This window comes from Dama dama, chromosome 9, assembly GCF_033118175.1.
Source record: "Dama dama isolate Ldn47 chromosome 9, ASM3311817v1, whole genome shotgun sequence".
Taxonomy (NCBI): domain Eukaryota; kingdom Metazoa; phylum Chordata; class Mammalia; order Artiodactyla; family Cervidae; genus Dama; species Dama dama.
The window spans coordinates 6,196,978-6,221,091 of NC_083689.1; the positions used below are offsets into that span (position 1 = coordinate 6,196,978).

The window sequence follows — 24,114 nt, forward strand, 5'->3', positions numbered from 1 at the left end:
GCAGCGCTAACAGCTCCCTCGCTCTGGCCTAAAGTCAACTGCACTGCGCCATGCAGGCAGGCGCCACGGTTCCTGCAGTGTCATTGCGCTAGGCTCAGTAGCCTGAGGCCACCTTGTTACCCAAGCTCAAATACAGTCCAGAGTGCTACACTCCAGGTTTATTTCAATTTTCAATTTGCGATGTTTTCTTAAGTAAAATTAGACAAAAAGGGCACAGAGACACACTGACAACAATATTGAGAGAAAAAGATGGTGCAATGGAAAGATTTCAAATACACCACAAGTTTTGTAATTCACCTTTAGCATATCTTCAGTTTTCAATATGCTGAAAACCTCAGAAAATGGAAGTGTTCGTGGTTTTTTTAGACCGTTATATGTCCTGGTTTCTGTCGTCCATTTCTTTGGCTACCCAAAGGCTAAATGGTAGGGTGAAAAAAACTGGATTTGGTAAATGTAGCAACTATCCTGGGCTTCCCAGGTGGTGCTAGCGGTAAAGAACCAGGCTGCCAGTGCAGGAGATGTAAGAGACCTGGGTTCCATCCGTGGGTCCAGAAGATCCGCTGAAGGAGGGCATGGCATCTCACTTCAGTATCCTGGCCTGGAGAATCTCATGTACAGAGTAGCCTAGCAGGCTACACTCCGTCGCACAGAGTTGGACAGATCTGAAGCAACTTAGTGAGTGGGCATGCACACGCGCGTGCGCGCACACACATACACACACACACACACACACATCAACTTCCCCAGTTCAGTTGCTCAATCCTGTCCGACTCTTTGCGAGCCATGGAATGCAGCACACTAGGCTTCCCTGTCCATCACCAACTCCCTGAGCTTGCTCAAAATCATGTCCATTGAGTCGGTGATGCCATCCAACTGTCTCATCTTCTGTCATCCCCTTCTCCTCCCGCCTTCAATTTTCCCCAGCATCAGGGACTTTTCAAATGAGTCAGTTCTTGACATCAGATGGCCAAAGTATTGGAGTTTCAGCTTCAGCATCACTCCTTCCAATGAATATTCAAGACTGATTTTCTTTAGGATGGACTGGCTGGATCTCCTTGCAATCCAAGGGACTCTCAAGACTCTTCTCCAACACCACAGTTCAAAAGCATCAATTCTTCAGTGCTCAGTTTTCTTTATAGTCCAACTCTCACAACCATACATGACTACTGGAAAAACCATAGCCTTGACTAGATGGACCTTTGTTGGCAAAGTAATGTCTCTGCTTTCTAACATGCTGTCTAGGTTGGCAAAACTTTTCTTCCAAGGAGCAAGCATCTTTTAATTTCATGGCTGCAGTCACCATCTGCAGTGATTTTGGAGCCCAACAAAATAAAGTCTCTCACTGTTTCCATTGCTTCTCATCTATTTGCCATGAAGTGATGACACCAGGTGCCATGGTCTTAGTTTTTTGAATGTTGAGTTTTAAGCCAACTTTTTCACTCTCCTCTTTCACTTTCATCAAGAGGCTCTTCAGTTCCTCTTCACTTTCTGCCATAAGGGTACTGTCATCTGCATATTTGAGGTTATTGATATTTCTCCTGGCAATCATGATTCCAGTTTATACTTCATCCAGCCTGCCATTTCTCAAGATGTACTCTGCATGTAAGTTAAAAAAGCAGGATGACAATATACAGCCTTGACGTACTCCTTTCCCTATTTGGAACCAGTCTGTTGCTGCATGTGCAGTTCAAACTGTTGCTGCTTGACTTGCATACAGATTTCTCAGGAGGCAGGTAAGGTGGTCTGCTAGTCCCATCTCTATAAGAATTTTCCACAGTTTGTTGTGATCCACACAGTCAAAGGCTTTGGCATAGTCAATAAAGTGGAAGTAGATGTTTTTCTGGAATTCTTTTGCTTTTTCGATGATCCAACGGATGTTGGCAATTTGACCTCTGGTTCCTCTGCCTTTTCAAAGTCTAGCTTGAACATCTCGAAGTTCACGTACTGTTGAAGCCTAGGTTGGAGAATTTTGAGCATTACTTTCCTAGCGTGTGAGATGAGTGCAATTGTGTGGTAGTTTGGACATTCTTTGGCATTGCTTTTCTTTGAGATTGAAATGAAAACTGACCTTTTCCAGACCTGTGGCCACTGCTGAGTTTTCCAAATTTGCTGGCATACTGAGTGCAGCACTTTCACAGCATCATCTCTTAGGATTTGAAATAGCTTAACTGGAATTCCATCACCTCCACTAGCTTTGTTCATAGTGATGCTTCCTGAGGCCCACTTGACTTCACATTCCGGGATGTCTGGCTCTAGGTGAGGAGCCAGCTTTATTCCCTCTTGCCATCTTGGAAGGGAAAATGAGAAGGTAAATGTTAAAAGATGGCAGTACTAAAGGGAATTTAAGGCGATTTTTAGTTGGGAGGGACTGCTTTCATCTAGAACGGACAGGGAAATATGTGACTTGAACGGGATAAGGTAGGATATGCAGGATTTCTGTAGGTGGAGAGTTGGAGAAAGGCTCCTTTAAGTACGGGAAAGCATTTGGAAAGGCAGGAAAATGGGTATCATATATTTAGGGACATCATGTATTTTGGCTGGAGAAAGGTGTTCTTTAAAGTAATGGGAGCTTGCTCAGCTCGAGAGTTGGGTTAGGACCTAGCCAGTGAGTTTTTAGGGAGATAGGTTAAATTTAAATTTTGGTTATTATTTAGATACTTAGGGAAGCATTATAATTATTTTTTTTTAATTTGGACACAGCATATGGCATGCAGGATCCTAGTTTCCCAACCAGAAATCAAACCCGGCCCTGACAGTGAAAAAGCCAAGTCCTAACCACTGGACAAACAGGAAATTCCCTAGGGAAGCTTTATTTTAATATTATTCCAGGGAGTCTAAAAAAGAGAGAGACTACCAGATATGAGTCTGGTTAGGATACTAATTCTTGAAGTTGATTAAAGGGCAGAATTAGGGAATGACAGGATATCTAGAAACAAAAGCATTAAATGTTGATGCTGAAGACTGTGCCATAGGACTCAGAAATCTAGGAAAAGAAGAACCAAAGGCAACAGTGAGAGTGTGAGCCCAGATGACTGGTGGTAAAGTATAGAGCCCTAAAAGAGGGTGGCTTCCAGCTTAGCTGATCCTGGGGATCCTGGGTCTGGGCCCAAGACAGAATAGGACTGTTGGTCCTGCTAGAGATTTTTCTGCTAAAGCATGATGTTCTTAAGAAGTTGAGGACAAATCCCTGCAGGCTGGCCATTCCAGAAGATATTTGTCAGATTAGTGGCCTTTTTTCTTTACCTCCTTACCCACCCGCCTCTCTGTTCTATAAAAGAAACTGGCATCCAAACCAAGATAGATGGTAATTTTGAGACATAAATCTGCCATCTTCTAGGTCTACCAGGCTTAACACCTCATCTTGTGCTCTTACTGGCATGTCCTGTGGGCCAAGCAGAGTGAGCTTGGACTTGGTAACAAGTTCAATTCAATTTTGACACTAACTACCCAATTAATCTCAGACACCACAGATTTAAAGGCTAAGACTGCCCCCACATAGATGCTCAGCTGCAGATGAGGTATACAGGCTATGGGTTGCCTTGACCAGCTACAAATTTGGGGGTTCCCATGACCACCTCTTCAGGTTCAGACAACAACACGCAGAACCCAGGAAAATGCTTGCTATCACAGGTTTACTGAAATAAAAAGCTGCCACTAAGGAACAGCCAAATGGAAAAATGCATAGGGCAACTTATGGGTGTATATGTGTATGAATATGCAGAGATTCTATACCCACTCCAGGCATGCCAACCTCCCAGCACCTGCATATGTTGAACAAGCTAGAAGCTCTCCAAACACCATTACTTAGGGGGTTTTATGGAAGCACAATTGCACTCATCTCACTTGCTAGCAAAGTAATGCTCAAAATTCTCCAACCTAAGCTTCAACAGTACGTGAATTGAGAATTTCCAGATATTCAAACTGGATTTAGAAAAAGCAGAGGAACCAGAGGTCAAATTGCCAACATCTGTTGGCTCATTGAAAAAGAAAGAATTTGAGAAGAACATCTACTTCTGCTGTATTGACTATGCCAAAGCCTTTGACTGTGTGGATCACAACAAACTGTGGAAAATTCTTATAGAGATGGGACTAGCAGACCACCTTACCTGCCTCCTGAGAAATCTGTATGCAGGTCAAGCAGCAACAGTTTGAACTGCACATGCAGCAACAGACTGGTTCCAAATAGGGAAAGGAGTACGTCAAGGCTGTATATTGTCATCCTGCTTATTTAACTTACATGCAGAGTACATCATGAAAAATGGCAGGCTGGATGAAGTATAAACTGGAATCATGATTGCCAGGAGAAATATCAATAACCTCAAATATGCAGATGACAGTACCCTTATGGCAGAAAGTGAAGAGGAACTGAAGAGCCTCTTGATGAAAGTGAAAGAGGAGAGTGAAAAAGTTGGCTTAAAGTTCAACACTCAGAAAACTAAGATCATGGCATCTGGTGTCATCACTTCATGACAAATAGATGGGGAAGCAATGGAAACAATGAAGACTTTATTTTGTTGGGCTCCAAAATCACTGCAGATGGTGACTGCAGCCATGAAATTAAAAGATGCTTGCTCCTTGGAAGAAAAGTTATGCCAACCTAGACAGCATGTTAAAAAGCAGAGACATTACTTTGCCAACAAAGGTCCATCTAGTCAAGGCTATGGTTTTTCCAGTAGTCATGTATGGTTGGACCATAAAGAAAACTGAGCACTGAAGAATTGATGCTTTTGAACTGTGGTGTTGGAGAAGAGTCTTGAGAGTCCCTTGGATTGCAAGGAGATCCAGCCAGTCCATCCTAAAGAAAATCAGTCTTGAATATTCATTGGAAGGAGTGATGCTGAAGCTGAAACTCCAATACTTTGGCCATCTGATGCCAAGAACTGACTCATTTGAAAAGTCCCTGATGCTGGGGAAAATTGAAGGCGGGAGGAGAAGGGGATGACAGAAGATAAGACGGTTGGATGGCATCACCGACTCAATGGACATGATTTTGAGCAAGCTCAGGGAGTTGGTGATGGACAGGTAAGCCTGGTGTGCTGCATTCCATGGGGTCACCAAGAGTTGGACAGGACTGAGCGACTGAACTGGACTGAACTGATGGAAGTCCTCTGAGTAGGCATGATTAATAAATCATTGGCCACTGGTGATTGCACTCAATCTCCAACCCTTTCCCCTCCTTAGAGGTCAGAATTGGAGCTGAAAATTCCACTCTTCTAATCACTTGGTTTGATTTCTCTAGCAACCAGCCCCTATCAGGAAGCGATCAAGGGACCCAGCAATAACCACCTGATTAGCATAAACTCAGGTGTTGTTAGAATCGGCTCATTATGAATAACAAAAGATACTCATCACTCAGGAAATGCCAAGGGTTTTAGAAGTTCTGTGCCAGGAACTCAGAATAAAAACTAAATATTTTTTATTTTATCACATAATATTCATTCCATCCCCACCACTAGCATTGGGCAAAAAATTGATCACTTTCTTTTATTATAGAAAATATTGGTCATTTCTAGAGCCTCATATGAACGTAATTATATAGTATATAGTGTTTTCTCTCTGGCTTACTTAACATATTGCTTGCAGATCCTCATCTGTGTTGTAACATTTATCAGTAATTTGTTGCTTCTAATTGCTGAGTAGTGTATTGTACATGTATGCCACAGTTTCTTTATATATTAACCAGGTAATAGACACCTGAGCTGTTCCCAATTTCTGGTTATATGATATAAAACAGCTATGGACATGGTGTACCACTGTTTGTAATCTTGCACATCTAAAAATATTTTTATTCTACTCTCACATAGTTTAACTTTATTGAAATATAATTAACATACTATAAAGTTTTCCCACTGTAAGTGAATGACTCATTGATTTTTAGTAAATTTATGGAAGTTACCAAAATCCAATTTTAGAGTAACTCCATCATCAAAAAGTTTCTTGGTCCCCATTTGTAGTTAATTCCCAGCCAACCAAAGCAACCATGAAAGTGCTTTTTCCCTTTTCTAGATAGTTCATGTAAATGGAATCATATCTGACTTCTGTCACTTAGCATAATGTTTCCGCACTTAATTTATGCTGTAGCATGTATCAAGGATTAATTCTTTTTATTATTGAATATTACATTGCATATGTTGAAAAAATTTTTCACAGTGTGAGAATTATAAGTAAAGTTTTATTTGGGGGAAAATGAGGACTACAGCCCAGGAGAAAACATTTCAGATAGCTCTGAGAAACTACTTCAAGGCAAGGAGAGGAGCTAGGATATATAGGAGTTTAGCAGCAAAGGGTGGGTAATCTGGGTACATCAAAAGATTACTGTTAATTTAAAAAACCAGCTATATCAAGTTAAGGAACTTAGCACTTTTCTATGTATAGAAAGATGCAAGAGTCTGGACTCACCGAATCATTCCTTTGATATGTTCTTCAGCTATCTGGGACTAGTATCCTGTGTTTTCACATCCTGAGTTTCCTCAGAGCTCACCATGTGGAATGGCTGCAGTCTGATGGCGGCTAATGACAGGTGTTCTTTTCTTTCCTGAGTTTCCTCAGGGCTCACTGGCTCACTCTGGAGGGCTGCAATTGCTGATGACTATGACATCCTTGTTTATTGAACAAGTCTGTATATGGACATGTTCTTTTGGGTAGTACATAGGAATAGAATTGCTGGCTTGAATGCTAAGTTTATGATTGACTGTTTAAGAAACTATCAACTTGTTTTCCAAATTGGCTGCTCATTTTACATCCCCATGTTGGAGGGTTTCAGTTTCTCCCCGTCATCACCAATACCAGCTATTCCCTGTCTTTTTGATTAGAGCCATTTTAGTGGATGTAGAGTGGTATCTCACCGTGATTTATTTCAGATTCAGTGAGCCCCCTCAGGCAGTGAAGCTGCTGATTTGTGCAGCCTCCCCAGTTCGGAAGACAGAGAACTGGAGAAGGAAATGGCAACCCACTCCAGTATTCTTGCCTGGAGAATCCCATGGACAGAGGAACCTGGTGGGCTACAGTCTATGGGGTCGCAAGAATCAGACACAGCTGAGCGCCTAACCATTCTTGCCTGGAGAATCCCATGGACAGAGGAACCTGGCGGGCTACAGTCCACGGGGTCACAAGAATCAGACACAGCTGAGCGCCTAACCACCACCACCCAGTGGGGACAGCTACCCTCATGACCAAGCTCTGGGAATGTGAGCAGCCCCAGGCAAGAGTGCCACAGGCTCTCACTGTTCTAACCAGATTTCAGAAGGTTTTCATGAGTAAATAAATGCTTCTCAATTTCTCAATTACTTTTGGTCAATTTCCAGAACCCTAAATCTTTCAAAAAATATTTTCCCCCAGTCTCATAGTTATTTTCTAGGGAGAAAATCTGCTCATTTCCTCACTGCACCAGACCACTTTCTAATTGACAACTTTTTTCTCTATGTGTTTTCTCTCAGCTTTTTTCTGTTTCCACGCTTTGGTCTCTATGTTTTACATTTTAAGGTTTTTGCTTTGCTTTTTGCTTTTTGCCTTGGCTGCCCACTGGAATTACCTGGAAAGCTTTTTATTTATTATTTAGTTATTTTGGCTGTGTTGTGAGGCATGTGGGATCATAGTTTCCCAAATAGGGTTGAGCCTGTGTCCTCTGCATTGGAAGCACCGAGTCTCAACTGATAGAGTGCCAGGGAAGTCCCCTGGAAAGCTTTTAAAATCCGAGTGCCCAAGGTATACCTCTAGAATATTACATCAGAATCTCTGGGGGAGGGCCCAGCCATCTGAGAATCAAAATAATTAAATGAGCTATAAACCACTGAAAAAGACAACTGTAAGCACATTTTTAAAAAGGAAAAGAAAAATGTAAATTAACAAGTCTGTAAAAGTGTTAGTCATGTCCAACTCTTTGTGACCCCATGGACTGTAGCCCACCAGGCTCCTCTGTCCATGGAATTCTCCAGGCAAGAACACTGGAGCAGGTAGCTGATGCTGAGCAGGACCCTGTGGGACTCCAGGGCACACAGACCTTTTTGTCCCCGATTATAGGGAAGACTCCATCTTCATGACCTCTCAGTTCCAAAAGGACAGAACAGTTGCTAATCAAAGGAGGAACAGCAATGAAACCACCTGAGGCAAGATTAAAGGATCAGAGAGGCTCATGGGAAACTAGATTGGGAAACTAGACCACCTAAGACCCTGCACACACCCTAACTTGACAGCAACCCTGTGCTTTTGAAATTTTGCAGAAGAAATAGACTGTTACTGCCTTGATCCTTAATCACATACTCCTGCCTGACTATATAGAAAGAAAGTGAAGTTGCTCAGTCGTGTCTGACTCTGCGACCCCATGGACTGTAGCCCACCAGGCTCCTCCATCCATGGAATTTTCTAGGCAAGAGTACTGGAGTGGGTTGCCATTTCACTTTTCCCTACTCAGCAGAGAGGGGCTTCCGTTGTGGCTCAGTTGGTAAAGAATCCGCCTGTAATGTGGGAGACTTGGGTTTGATCCCTGGGTTGGGAAGATCCCCTGGAGAAGGGAAAGGCTACCCACTCCAGTATTCTGGCCTGGAGAACTCCATGGACGGTACAGTCCATGGGGTCGCAAAGAGTCGGACACGACTGAGCGACTTTCACTCACTCAGCAGAGAGAGGGGCACAACTCGAGGTGGTAGCCTGCTGTGTTCCCCCTTTGCCTGGCAAAATAGTACTCTTTCTCCTCCATAAGTCTGTCTCCATATTTCTGTTTGGCATTGGTGCACAGAGAGCCAAGATTTTGGCAACACAGCCATTCCCTTCTTCAGGGGATCTTCTGGACTGAGGGATCAAACTGGGTCTCCTGCATTGCAAGCAGATTCTTTACCATCTGAGCCACCAGGGAAGCCTTAATAGGTGTGTATCTATAAAGAAAAAATTAAACTCCTCCTGTGTTTCTTCTTTAATGTCACACTACCACCACATTCACAACACTTCCTACACCACATATGTAGGAATTTTCCCCATGCCAAGCAATTCTGTGACACCAACTGGTTCCTACCATTTAACTCAATTCTGACACTATCCACCTGAAGATAGCCAGTGTCAGATCCTACAGGTTAAGGACTTAGTTCCATAAGACTGACCACTTCAGATGCTAATCAAAAGTAATGAATCCTCAAGTTACCCACAATTTCTGTCTGACTTGTCTATAAATTTGAGGTATCCATGACTTCCTCCCCTTGGATTTGATAATTTACTAGAATAGCTCACAGAATGCAGAAACACTTACTTACATCTATCGGTTTATTAAAGGATATGATAAAAGATACCAATGAACAGTCAGATGAGATAAACAGGGTGAGGTATGGGAGGGTCTGGAGCACAAACTTCTGTCCCTGTAGCCCTCCCAGAACATGGATGTGTTCACCAACCTAGAAACTTTCTGAACCCAGTGCTTAAGGGATTTCTATGGCAGCATGGTCAATCACCAATTCCATTTCCAGCCCTTCTCCTCTCTGGAGAAGGGTGCAGGGGAGGAGGGGCTGAAAGTTCATGGTTCGGTCTTCCTGGTGCCTAGCTCCCATCTAGGCGTGCACCAGAACTCATTTCATTAGACCAAAAGACACTGCTGTAACTCAAGAAAACTCCAAGGGGTTTAGAAACTGTGTCAGAAGCAGTGGCCAAAGACCAAATACTAAAACAAAAGATATGCGTAATGCTCTTAACACTTAGGAAGTTGCAAGAGTTTCAGGAACTCTGTGCCAGAAATTGGGGGCAGAGACTGACATATATATTTTCTATTATCTCGCAATACCAACAGAGGAGAAGGAAGAGCTCTTGCTTGCAGTAGAATGCTGAGGGCCAATTGATAAGTATAAAGTGAATGCCAGTGTTGGAAAAGCACAATTTAGCAATTATAAAGGTAAAGATGGGATCACGTGAAAGTCACCAAAGGATGCTAACTTTAGGGGGAATTTTGAGGAACAGGACACTTATATGGTCTTAAAAGTGCCCACAGTAGGGAAGGTTCCCTTGCAACATTTAAATGCAATGCCTGTCCCTAGACAGGATCCTGTACTAGAAGGAAAAAATGCTATAAAGGACATTATTAGTAAACTGACAAAACTGAAATATGGATGGTTGATTATAAAGTAGTATATCAACATAAATTTATAAGGTTGGTAACTGTATTATGGTTGTAACTGTGTATCGTGGTTGTAACTGTATCGTGGTTATGTAAGAGAATGCACACACAAGTATTTAGGCGCAAAGGGCCATGATGCATATAACGGTTCAGAAATGACAAAGCAAATAGGGTAAAATGTTGAGAGTAGGAGACTCTAGAGAAAGTGTATATTGTCATTCTCTGCACAAGTTACCTTGAAAAAAATTTTTTTCCTTGCACAATTTTTACTTATTATTTTTGGCTGTATTCAGGCTTTTTCTAGTTTTGGCCAGTACAGGTTTCTCATTGCACTTGTTCCTCTTGTTGAGCACAGGCGCCAGGTATGTGAGGCTTCAGCAGTTGCAGCCTGCGGGCTCAATAATTGTGACTTGTGACACAAGCGCTCAGTCGCTCCACGGCAGGTGGACTCTTCCTAGAGCGGGGACCAGACCTGTGTCCCCTGCCTTGGCAGGTGGATTCCTCTCTACTGTGCCACCAGGGAAGTCCTCCTTGCACAATTTTCAAATTCACAATGTTAAAAAAAAAAAAAAAGGCCAGGGGAGCTCCCTGGTGGTCTAGTGGTTAGGATTTGGGACTTTCACTGCTGTGACCAGGTTCAATCCCTGGTTGGGGAACTGAACTGAGATCCCACAATCCCCACAACATGGCAAAAAAAAAAAAAAAAGCCAGGCTCTCACAATTCAAGATGATTGTTCAGAGTTATTCATATCCTTATAGAGCCTATTTTGAAAGTTAGAAGCCCCTAGGTAATTCTGTTTTCTGCAGAAAGCCTCAGATTTTTATTTAAATGGTAATAGGTCTGTGTAAAAAGGAATATTCAGGACAACTATGTATAGGCTAATCAAAGTATTAACCCACCACACATTCTTGTTTAAATGCCTAAAAACATAAGCGTACCATATATTTATTTACAGCTGTTACACAAATATAAAACCATGATTTATAAATTACCTATAAAACATCCAAATTAATACATATATAGGACAACAAAAAATGTTTTTCTGATGAAAATAAGTGCTATTTGACTTGTCATCTGCTCCCAATGACCTGAGGCGGGTGTTTTCAAGTTCAGCTGGCACACACTTTGTGCTGGGCCATGATGCACATTCTGAGTCCACTTTCCACTCTTCAGAAGACCCTGGGATCTTCCATTGATAGGGAGATTCAGTGCTCTCATGCCTGCTTGCCTTCCCCTCTGGTTAGCCACCACCACTCACACCCAGGTGAAAACTCTCAGGTTCTGGGGCACTTCCTGGTGGTTATGTAGAGCAGACAGAACATCATCAATACTTTTTTCAGTTATTTTTTTATTTTTTAGAATTATTCATTTTAATTAATTTTTTTATTTATTTAATTGGAGGCTAATTACAATATTGTAGTGGTTTTGCCATACATTGACATGAATCAGCCATGGGTGTACATGTGTCCCCATCCTGAACCCCCCTCCCACCTCCCTCCCCATCCCACCCCTCAGGGTCATCCCAGTGCACCAGCCCTGAGTGCCCTGTCTCATGCATCGAACCTGGACTGGCGATCTGTTTCACATATGGTAATATACATGTTTCAATGCTATTCTCTCAAATCATCCCAGCCTCGCCTTCTCCCACAGAGTCCAAAACACTGTTCTTTACATCCGTGTCTCTTTTGCTGTCTCACATATAGGGTTATCATTACCATCTTTCTAAATTCTATATATGTGCATTAGTATACTGTATTGTTGTTTTTCTTTCTGGCTTACTTCACTCTGTATAATAGGCTCCAGTTTCATCCACCTCATTAGAACTGATTCAAATGTATTCTTTTTAACGGCTGAGTAATATTCCACTGTATATATGTACCACAACTTTCTTATTCATTCATCTGCTGATGGACATCTAGGTTGCTTCCATGTCCTGGCCATTATAAACAGTGCTGTGATGAACACTGGGGTACACCTGTCTCTTTCAATTCTCATACACACAATTCTCAGTGTGTATGCCCAGCAGTGGGAACAAAATAGAAAGCCCAGAGATAAATCCACACACCTATGGACACCTTATCTTTGACAAAGGAGGCAAGAATATACAATGGAGAAAAGACAATCTCTTTAACAAGTGGTGCTGGGAAAACTGGTCAACCACCTGTAAAAGAATGAAACCAGAACACTTTCTAACACCATAAACAAAAATAAACTCAAAATGGATTAAAGAGCTAAATGTAAGACCAGAAACTATCAAACTCCTAGAGGAAAACATAGGCAAAACACTCTCTGACATAAATCACAGCAGGATCCTCTATGACCCACCTCCCAGAGTATTGGAAATAAAAGCAAAAATAAACAAATGGGACCTAATGAAACTTAAAAGCTTTTGCACAACGAAGGAAACTATAGCAAGGTGAAAAGACAGACTTCAAAATGGAAGAAAATAATAGCAAACGAAGCAACTGACAAAGAATCAATCTAAAAAATATGCAAGCAACTCCTACAGCTCAATTCCAGAAAAATAAATGACCCAATCAAAAAAATGGGCCAAAGAACTAAACAGACATTTCTCCAAAGAAGACATACAGATGGCTAACAAACACATGAAAAGATGCTCAACATCACTCATTATCAGAGAAATGCAAATCAAAACCACAATGAGGTACCATTTCACTCCAGTCAGAATGGCTGCTATCCAAAAGTCTACAAACAATAAATGTTGGAGAGGGTGTGGAGAAAAGGGAACCCTCTTACACTGTTGGTGGGAATGCAAGCTAGTACAGCCACTATGGAGAACAGTGTGGATATGCCTTAAAAAATTGGAAAGAGAACTGCCATATGACTCAGTTATTTTTTTAAAACAGAAAATTTAAACATTTTCTGCAGAGTATTGCAGATTACAAAGAACATGGAGGTAACCAATTTTAAGGCAGCATAGGTATGAGAGAGGAAGCAATAGCAACCCCTAGATTACCACCACAGTCCTCCCTTGTACTGCATCTCAGCCCTGCTGAAGTCACCAAGCCCAAGAGGAAGGCTGAATGAGAAGCTAAAGAAGAAAAAGCCCAAGGGAAGTGTGAACCAAATAGGGGATGGGCATCCTTTCCCACTAATGTTGTTCTTTCTAAAAAGGCACCTTGCAGAAAGTGGAGGTACAAGGTGAAGCCTGTGTATTTTGGTTTTTACTTTTATTTGCATTTATTTTTTGTGGAATTTATTCCCGGGCCATAAGTTTTTGTATCTTCAGTTTCTTCTGGGATATCTTTTTGTTCTGTGTAACCTCTTCTGGTTTAGGAAAAATCTGTTCTTTTTCAGTAAGGGTCATCTCCATGTGGCAAGGAGAGCTCATGTATGGGTTGATCCGACCATGAGCTCTGGAAGTTCTGCGGGCTTTGTTCGCCTGGATGTGCTCAATGACCAGAGAACCTACATCTAAGCCCTCAAGTTCAGCATTACTCTCTGCATTTTTGAGCATGTGCAGTAAAACTTCAGCACTCTTTCTGGGCCACTGACCGAGTCCAGCCCCACTATTTGGCCTGTGCACACCTACCAACTCCACCATTGTAATGATGGAATGGTACACATTGCTTCTTTAAAGCGACCTCCTTCAGACACTTGGTGGCTTTTTGGATATGCACACCGTTAATGGCCTGGGCAGTTTCATGAATGTTCTTAAAATGAACACAAAGATCTGAACCTCTTGATCTGCATGATTTTGCGAGGTTTTCTGGGTCAAGTGAAGAGTGTATCATTTTTAGAGGTCACCTCAGGCAACTGATTGGAAAATAAAATCATGTATATTTTGTATAACTATGTTTTTCTTTTTCTGTACTACTTGAATTACTTTTTCTATCAGATTTAATATAAATGCAAATATTTATGTTTTTAAAAGCTACTATTAGCACAAACAACCCTTCATTGTTTCGTGGAAGGATAAATATTACTAACAGATTATCTTAGAAATTGGGTTGAAATGGTCATGAGGGTGAACAAGATTTTGCTTTCATGGCTTTAGAAGTTTCCTGGTTGATAAGAGAAGGGATCCACTGATATTTATAGCTACTATAGCTGTGAAGAAAAGAAAATTCTTTTTTAGGACCTCTTTCCTTTTCTCTGTGCCATCAGAATGGCCTTTATGCCCTTAAACTCAGGCCTATCGAGATCTGATACTCCTTTCCTCACAGGCTCCAAGTCTGGTCTTTCCAGTGATTTGGAGACCAAGTCCCTCAAAGAAGCCAGGAACCATTGTTATTGATTGTGTATCTTCAAATTTTACAGTTCTCAGGACTTCCCTGGCAATTCAGTGGTTGGGGCTCCACACTTCCACTTTTGAGGGGAAGGATGGGTTTGATTCCAGTTTGGAGAACTGTGATCTTGCATGTAACACCGTGTGGCCAAAAAAAAAAACAAACTATATTTTTCATTAAATTTCCTCAAACGTAAGGTCTGCTTGTGAAAGGAGTTAACATGTTAAGTTGGAATTATTCCTCCTCTAAACTTCTTCTGTTCAGACCATCAAAAAAGATTTCCTTGGGTTTTGTAGCTTCTCCTTTTTTGCAGACCATGGGAATAAGGGAAATTGAAAGTTGCTGTATACCATTCCTGATTACTCAGGATCTTCCGGAAATGTCATGAGTGTAAATGAAAATTAGCTTTAATAACATAGACACAACTAGGGGGGAGCAGAAGACGGACTGAGGAAGAGAAGGGGAAAGTGTGATTGGCTGGATTAAAATATTCCTGGGCTCTGATTCCATGTCTATTAGACAGCCTTCTGAGGGCTGATTCAAGCTTATCCTGATGATAAGAGAGAACTCTGAACAGTGAGCATAAGGATTTATTTGTGGAAACTGACATTCTAATTCTAAAATTAGGACAGAAATTCAATTATGTGGAATTAAAATTATATGAAAATTCCAAGGACCTAGAAAACCAAAGCAATCCTTAAAAAAAAGTTTGAAGATTTATATTCCCAGATAAAGATTTACTGTAAGCCATAATAATTAAAGAAAATATGTTATTAATATAGGAATAAAAAAATCAATAGAAGAGCACGTGGAGTCCAGAAACAGTCATGCATACAGTCACAAGATGAACAAAAAAGACATAAGAGCAAATAGTGAGGGAAGGCTAGTCTTCTATAAATGGTGCTGACTCAACTTGTCATCCATATGAAAAATACTATCAACAAAAATTAATTGAAAATGGGACATAAAATGTAAAGTTAAAACAGTGAAATGTCTAGTATGGCAAAGCATTCTTAAATATTACATGAAAAGCATGACTCTCAAAAGTAAAAATTGATAAACTGGACTTTATTCAAATTAAAAACTTTTGCTTTAATAGGCAAGTCAGAGACTGAGAAAAAATATTTGCAAAACATATCTGATAGAGTTTTTTCTAGCATTAAAGAACTCCTTATACTCAAATGAAACAATCCAGTTTTTAAAAAAGGGGGCAAAAGACAAGAACAAACCAGTTTATCAATTTTTACTTTTGAGAGTCATTCTTTTCGTGTAATATTTAAGAATGCTTTGCAAAGCTAGACAATTCACTGTTTAACTTTACATTTTGTATTCCATTTTCAGTTAATTGTTGTTTATTTGTATTAATTTGTGTTTTTTCATATGGATGACAAATTGACTCAGCACCATTTATAAAAGATAGCCTTCCCTCACTATTTGCAGGTATGTCTTTATTGGTCAGAATGCATAGTCAAATGGTCCTTAGGAAGCATCACTATGAACAAAGCTAGTGAAGATAATGGAATTCCAGTTAAGCTATTTCAAATCATAAAAGATGATCTGTGAAAGTGCTGCACTCAACATGCCAGCAAATCGGGAAAACTCAGCAGTGGCCACAGGACTGGAAAAGGTCAGTTTTCATTCCAGTCTCAAAGAAAGGCAATGCCAAAGCACGTTCAAACTACTGCACAATTGCATTCATCTCACACGCTAGTAAAGTAATGCTCAAAATTCTCCAAGCCAGGCTTCAACAGTACATGAACTGTGAACTTTCAGATGTTCAAGCTGGATTTAGAAAAGGCAGAGGAATAAGAGATCAAATTGCCAACATCCACTGGATCATCAAAAAAGCATGAGAGTTCCAGAAAAACATCTATTTCTGCTTTACTGACTATGCCAAATCCTTTGACTGTGTGGATCACAACAAAGTATGGAAAATTCTTCAAGAGATGGGAATACCAGACCACCTTACCTGACTCCTGAAATCTGTATACAGGTCAAGAAGCAACAGTTAGAACTGGACATGGAACAACAGACTGGTTCCAAATAGGGAAAGGAGTACGTGAAGGCTGTATACTGTTACCCTGCTTATTTAACTTATATGCAGAGTACATCATGAGAAATGCTGGACTGGATGAAGCACACGCTGGAATCAAGATTGCCGGGAGAAATATCAATAACCTCAGATATGCAGATGATACCACACTATGGCAGAAAGCAACAAAGAACTAAAGAGCCTCTTGATGAAAGTGAAAAGAGGAGAGTGAAAAAGTTGCCTTAAAACTCAACATTCGGAAAACTAAGATCATGGCATCTGGTTCCATCACTTCATGGCAAATAGATGGGGAAACAAAGGGAACAGTGAGAGACTTTATTTTTTTGGGCTCCAAAATCACTGCAGATGGTGACTACAGTCACGAAATTAAAAGATGCTTACTCCTTGGAAGAAGAGTTATGACTTAGACAGCATATTAAAAAGCAGACATTACTTTGCCAACAAAGTCCCGTCTAGTCAAAGCTTTGGTGTTTCCAGTAGTCATGTAGGGGTGTGAGAGTTAGACTGTAAAGAAAGCTGAGCTCTGAAGAATTGATGCTTTTGAACTGTGGTGTTGGAGAAGAGTCTTGAGAGTCCCTTGGACAGCAAGGAGATCCAACCAGTCCATTATTAAGGAAATCAGTCCTGAATATTCATTGGGAGGGCTGATACTGAAGCTGAAGCTCCAAAACTTTGGCCACCTGCTGCGAAGAACTGAGTCATTTGAAAAGACCCTGATGCTGGGAATGATTGAAGGCGGGAGGAGAAGGGGATGACAGAGGATGAGATGGTTGAATGGCATCACCAACCCGACGGACATGAATTTGAGCAAGCTCAAGGAGTTGGTGATGCACAGGGAAGCCTGGTGTGCTGCAGTCCATGGGGTCACAGAGTTGGATAGGACTGAGCGACCAAACTGGACTGAACTGAACTTTATTGTTCATCATGTGACTGATGAACAGCAAGGTGGGTAACAAATAAACACATGAAAAAACACTCAACAACAACAAAAAAAGACACTCAACATAATCAGCCCAATAGTAAGAAATCAGAATCACAATTTAGACACACCCACTAGAATAACTAAAATTAAACGGATTTACCATACTAACTGTTGGCAAGTATGTGAAGAAACAGGAAGAGAAACGTTTTCACTGCTGGTGGGGATATGGTACAATCATTTTGGGAAAACTGGTAACTTCATAAAAAGGTAAACATACACATCATATTACCTAGCCATCCTATTCCTAGGTATTTACTCAAGAAAAACTGAAGCGTATGGCCACACAAAGACATTATACAGATTTATAGCAGCTGTATAGCCCCTCAGATGGGAACAACCCAAACTTCCATCAACAGGTAGATGGGAAAACAAACTGCAGTATTTCCAAGTAATGGATACTACTTACTAAAAAATGAATGAATGAATTTCAACCTAAAATAATTATGCTGCAAGAAGCTAGTGCAAAAAAAAAAAAAAAAAGAAGCTAGTGCAGAAATAAAGTACATACTAAATAATTCTATTTACATAAAATTTTAAATAATACAAACTATATAGTCATGGGAGCAGAGGAGACTTCTGAAAGTAACGGATATCTTCATTATCTTGATTTTGGTGATGATTTCTTACATCAAATTATCCAAACATACCAAAGAGTACATTATAAATGTGTGTAGTTTATTGTGTCAATCATACCTGTTCAAGAAAAAAGTTTTCTGGGAGGTAGCACTACCACTTGGTTCTGCTACATTGTGAGCTCCCCTGGGGCTGGGTGACTCCTTCTAGAGCCATCAGGACACTGGATGCCCCTGTAAGAGACCCCTAGGGTAAGGAAAGTTAAGTAGAGGTGATGGCAATTGACTGAGCATGTTTGGAGAACAGGGTTGACTTTATTTCCTTCCACTGCTCAACACAGCACTTGTCCTTCAGATAAGCCCAGCTCCTTTGAACCTCTAGCCCCTTCTCATCATTCAGGTCTAGGTATGACTATCAAGTGCCTTCACTAAGTGCTAATTCTAAATTGGTCCCTACCCCTCATTTTGTCCTAAAGTCACTTCCTGTATTTCTCTTTTCTTCATGGCATGTTTCACAATCAGAAATTCTTATTAATGTAGTTATTTCCTTTCATTTTAATTATCTATTTGCTTCCTCCCTATGTTGTTGACATCCCACAGATCCCTTTACTGGAGGTGCACCCACCCCATAGGTGCCTTAACTGTTGGTTAACAACTCACAGCTGCCCCTGCCAATGACTGACTGAAATGAGAGGTGGGTGGGTGAAAAGAAGAGCACAAAAGATTGGCTCCTTTGCAGTAAGGAGACCTAACTCTGTGGCACAATTTTGTACAGTTCCCTGTGAGATCTGACTAGTCAGTCTCCACTTGCCATGTTCTTGCTTAGCTTTACCTTTTTTCCCTGCCCTGTCCTGCTTTTGTCACTTCCCCAATAAATCCCTCAAAAAATTCTCATCTCAGGCTCTGCTTCTGCGAAATCTGACCCATGACACTCTTGGTTAGCTTCATGAGGGACTATTTTGTTCATTCCCCTGGAACATATTCCTATCTTAGGTTCTGCTTATGACCTTCTCCACATCTAAGAATAATGAGGGAATATCTTTGTCACACCCTAAGAACAGTGCCTGGAACACAGTAGGCCCTCAGCAAGTGTGCTGAATGAATACAGAGGAGTTCCCTGGGGTCTGTTTTATAGCTTAGCTGATCTGGCCAAGAGGCATTGTGAGTCATAGCTGGTAAAAAGCAACTGAGTGGTTCAGAGATGTGGCCAGGCCTAAGACAGCAGCTTGGCAACTTCAACACATCCTCCAGGTGAGGCATGACATGTGAGGATTATGGGGGAAGGGTCCTCTGGAAAGATGCAACCTCAAGGGTGGGCCTGGTTCTATCCTTTAGGCCCTACGTGGTCTTCCAGAGACATGCCCCTGAGCCAGATCTAGGGGACAGTACTGCCCAGGTTTGTGTGAAAAATAGTGTGTGCTGAATTAATGGAGGCCTAACAGAGGGAACACTGCCCCAGGATTCTTTTCACTCTCCATGGGGCAAAGAGGAATTTAAAAGAAAACGCAGTCCTCTTTCTCATACAACAGAATCAGCACTTAAGGAGTGAGGCAAGGGAGAACGGGACACATCTGTTACCTGACTTTAGCTTCCTTGAGCATGTAGTCTGCTTGGGGTAGAAGTCATTCCCAGTCTGCACAACCACTGTTGGCTCAGGTCCTAAGCATAGGTCCTAGCCCATGGCACATGCCTCCACCGAACCGACTACAAGGGACTGTGATCTAAACACACACATCAGGCTTCCCAGATGGACCAGGAATATCTTGAGGGCAGGCGTAGGCTGTGCTTGGGACCCTCTACCCAAACCACAGCCTGGCACAAAGCAGATGTCAGTCAGTTCAAAGTTGTAAAACAAGTGAATGATAAGGGCAATAACGCTGTTGGGTATGCTAGACATCCACCAGATACTTTTCAGAATGTAGATCTAGCCCTGCCTTTGTAGTCCTTCAGTAGTGCCCTCTAACTCACAGAAGGAAGTCTAAACTTTGGAGCCTGCCTGTACAGCACCCTCACAGAGGGCCCTGGTTTCCCTTCCCAGCTTCCTCTTCTGCTATTAATACCCTACACCGAGCCTACCCCAAGCTCTTCCTCACATGCATAACACTGGAGCCTTGCAGAGCCCTTCACTCTGCCTAGAGTCTCTCCTTTATCCACCCCCAACGTACCAGTCAAAATTCCTGTGCATCTTTACTTGTCTCGGCTATCTTTCCCTCCTTCCCTAAGGGCCCATTAACCCCTTCCAGCAGCCACTCAGCACTCAAGAGAGCAGGGCTCTGGTCCTTAATCAGCCTATCTAGCCCCAAGACCCGGAAGTGGTCTTTGGAGATGTTTCCGGGAAGACTGCCGCGAGGCGTGTGGACAGGGACGGACTCCTCAGTGGCCAGCAGCTTGTTAGTCCCAGGCGGCGTCGCAGGCGTGAGCCCCGCCCAGCAGGCCTCGTGGTTTTAGGGAATAGGGGGGTAGAACAGCTCGCCCGAGCAGGCTGCTCACCCATACTCTTGCTCCCTAGCAGTGCCCCTGGCTCGCCTGTATCATTCTGGACTTCGGGGCTTGAGAGGCAAGGGCTACGCTCCGGGCATTCTGGACTTCGCCTGTATCATTCTGGACTTCGGGGCTTGAGAGGCAAGGGCTACGACGCTCCGGGCATTCGTGGGCCTGACAAGGCCCGCCCGGCCCTCGCCCTGGAGGCCTTTGGGTGCCTGGCCTGGGGCTACACCAGCCGCCTGTGGGAGCAGCTGCGGCAGTTCTGGATCGACCACTGCTCGCGGCGCTTCTCACCGCGACGCCCGCCGCTGCGCCGCATCTCCTCCATGTCTACCTTCTACCTGTTGGACCACCAGACGCGCCAGGCGGAACTAGGCCTCAGCTATGGCTTGCCCCGCACGCGCCTCAGCGACGAGGCCTTCGTGTTCCGCGGTGGACGGTGGACCGCCGAAGGCCAGCCAGTGTGGTCGCGGCCGCAGCTGCCCTCGCAGACCATCGCCGGCTGGAAGGCACAGATGCAGCGAGTCAAAAGCCAAGTGCTGCTGGAGGAGAATAACTACCTGAGGCTGCAGCAGGAACTGCTTATGGACATGCTGACGGAGACCACAGCCCGAATGCACCTGCTGGAGAAGAAGCTCGACCAAGGGGCAAGCCCGGCTGCCGCGGCGTGCGCCTGGCAAAGGAAGACGCGCAAGCGCGAAGGCGCGGGCAGCCTGCCCATGCTCGAGCCGCGGGCTCCGGAGTCGCGGTGACTCAATAAAACCCGTGCGGCGCATGCGCACCTCGCTCGCACCTCAGGCGCGTCGCTCCGGAGGGCAGGCACTGACCGGGCTCCCGGCGAGCATTGCGCACGCTGCGTGCGTGCAGGGAAGATCACTTCCGGCCTGTGGTGGACCGGGAACTCCCCAAAAGCCGGTCTCGGGAGGATGCGATAGGGGTGTGTAGGAAGAAGTTTGCAGGCCGCTGGGAACGCGGAGTGGGAGCCAGGCCGGCAACAGGCAGTGTCTAGGGGGCGAGGATGGCAGGCGGTGAAAGGCAGTGACAGTGATGGCTTTCTTGGCCTAAGGGACGGAGGACAAAAGTCCGGGAGGCGGGGAAACCCGGGCTCAGGCAGGGAGGGTGCGGTTGGGCGGGCGGGTCAAGGACCTTGCACTTGGCCCTTCCCTCCTTGAGGCGCTCCCTGGAGGGGTTTCAGTCTGATTCAGGATAAGAATGTATTTTACGACCTGGAAACTGTTTCGAGACAGAAGCCTTCTCGAAACTTGGGGCTCTGCCTCTCCGTCCTGGCTGGATGGCTTTTGGTGAGACACTTTCCTGGCTTCTTTCTAAAATGACTGGTCGGAAAAAAAATAAATAAATAAAATGACTGGTCGGGGATACAGATAAGCGCTCTCTAGAGCTGATGTAGTGCACAGATAAGATTTGCTCAATCCACTTTTTTTACAGTTTTGTGTGAGTTGCCCACACGTACGAATTTGGAGATTTCCCATTAAAAATCCAGATTTTCTGTGTTCTCCTGAAAACCCAGGAAATTTAGCCATCACGGACCTTGGTTTTGCCCAATAGCAATTGCCTCCTGGTCAGCTTCACTCATTTCCTCCTATAGGTGTCTGATTTTTGATCTGCTTCTAGATCCATTCCAGATGGGTGTTCTCTCCCTGAAAATGGGGACCCCCTCTCTGTGCCCAAGGTATCGAATCGGTGCCTTTGGTGAGTGTGTTGTACTTGTGAGTGATGTGGCTGCACCAGGAGGTGATGACACTGGCCCTTGGTATCTGCAAACTTTCCTTGGAATACAGACAGGCGATGTCAGCATGCAGTAAGTCCAGAAAGATTCCAAAACATTTCCCTAGAGCCACGTGAAATCTTTGAGAGAAGTGGGTGTCCTGCCTTACCTTAACTTGCTTTCAGGAGAAAGACTAGGGGTTACTAAACCATTACTTTGTACAAAATGTGGCCAAAACAACACAGACCATGTCATTAGACATTAAACTTAAAAACATTTATTTTGAGTAGTACTCTTTTGTATTTTAATAATTCTGTATTTATATATATGTTATTCAGTTGTCCAGTTGTGTCCAACTCTTTGTGATCACATGGCCTCTCTGTCCCTCACTATCTCCTGAAGTTTGCCCAAGTTCATGTCCATTGCCTCAGTGATGCCATCCAGCCATCTCATCCTCTGACGCCCTCTTTTCCTTCTGCCCTCAATCTTTCCCAGCATCAAGGACTTTTCCAATGACTCGGCTGTTTACATTAGATGACCAAAATACTGGAGCTTCTGCTTCAGCATCAGTCCTTCCAACGAGTATTCAGGGTTGATTTCCCTTAAGATTGACTGGTTTGATCTCCTTGCTGTCCAAGGGACTTCTCAGGAGTCTTCTCCAGCACCACAGTTCCAAGGCATCAATTCTTTAGTGCTCCACCTTCTTTATGATTCAACCCTATGTGAATAGCCTTGATCATATGGACTTTTGTTGGTGATGTCTGTGCTTTTTTTTTTTTTTTTGAGTTAGGAAAGAGCTACTGTTTAAAGCTTTGGACACAGCGTTTGGGCACACCACCTCACTTTTGCATCATTGTCATAAACAGGACAATCCTGGCCCTGGTCAGCAGAGGCCCACGCAGGACCCTGGCAAGGCGAGCTTTGGGTGCTGCTGGGGAGGGCCAGGACACGGCCACCAGACGGACGTGTCTGCTGGTGGCCTCGGCAGGCCCGGGGGTGTAGCTTCCTCTCTGGGCGGGTGGTCTTCAACAGGCCTGGCACAGGTCTTTGGGTGCCAGCACCCCCTTCTTGAGGATGAGGTTCCTGTAGAGGGCTGTCTCCCCAGTTGCCACAACAGCAAAAGCCTTTTTCGCCCGCTCATAGAACACAAACCTCTCCACCATCCCCAGGGAGCCCTCATAGCCAGCCTTGGAGAGGATGGACTGGTAGCTCGCCCACACTGGGGTCAGCAGGCCCCTCTTCCTGTCGCTGGGCATCAGCTCCATGACCACAGCCGGGCTCTCCACGTAGGTGTCCAGGGGTAGCAGCTGCAGCACAGCCTCCAGGAGCTGGGGGATGCCCAGGCCGTCGGTGCGGATCTCCTCCGGGCCGCCTCTGCAGATGGAGCTGCTGGGGAAGTTCACGTCTGCAAGAACGATCTCATCTCCGTGCCCCATTCTCTCCAGGGAGAAGAGGATCTCCGGGGACAGGAGCGCCATGTCTGTGCTTTTCAACAGACTGTCTAGGTTTGTCATAGCTTTCCTATCAAGAAGCAAATGTCTTCTGATTTCATGGCTGCAGTCACCATCCACAGTGATTTTAGAGCCCAAGAAGAGGAAATCTGTCACTACTTCCACCTTTTCCCTCTCTATGCCATAAAGTAATGGGGCCGGATGCAATGATCTTAGTTTTTTTAATATTTAGTTTTAAGCCAGCATTAATATTTATATTAACATGGATTAAAATATTTTGAATAGTTGTAGGGGTGAAATAAAATTTTCTTTGAGAATAACTTAGAAAATAAAAAATATGCAGAAAAGGAAATGAGAAGGGAATCAAAACAATACACAAAGGGGGGAAAAACACAATATAAGGCACTGATGGAGAAACTAAGTGGAAGAGGCCAGATACACAGGACCACATGTTGTGATTTTGCTGGTATGAAATATCCAGAAGACGAAAATCCATAGCTGG

General features: G+C 43.4%; 2 protein-coding genes and 1 pseudogene across 2 annotated transcripts; 1 reads left to right on the forward strand and 2 right to left on the reverse strand.

The window, feature by feature from the left end:
• Positions 1-11,634: 11,634 nt before the first annotated feature.
• Positions 11,635-13,976, reverse strand: LOC133061172 (large ribosomal subunit protein uL22-like; annotated as a pseudogene).
• A 5,233-nt stretch (positions 13,977-19,209) lies between these two features.
• Positions 19,210-22,408, forward strand: CBY3 (chibby family member 3). Its single transcript, XM_061149521.1, has 2 exons — positions 19,210-19,347; positions 20,249-22,408. The coding sequence occupies exons 1-2, from the start codon at positions 19,210-19,212 to the stop codon at positions 21,185-21,187; spliced, it is 1,077 nt and encodes a 358-aa protein (XP_061005504.1). The 3' UTR covers positions 21,188-22,408.
• Positions 22,409-23,186: 778 nt separating this feature from the next.
• LOC133061548 (fucose mutarotase-like) lies at positions 23,187-23,631 on the reverse strand. The gene has a single exon (XM_061149522.1). The coding sequence runs from the start codon at positions 23,595-23,597 to the stop codon at positions 23,187-23,189; it is 411 nt and encodes a 136-aa protein (XP_061005505.1). The 5' UTR covers positions 23,598-23,631.
• Positions 23,632-24,114: the final 483 nt, after the last annotated feature.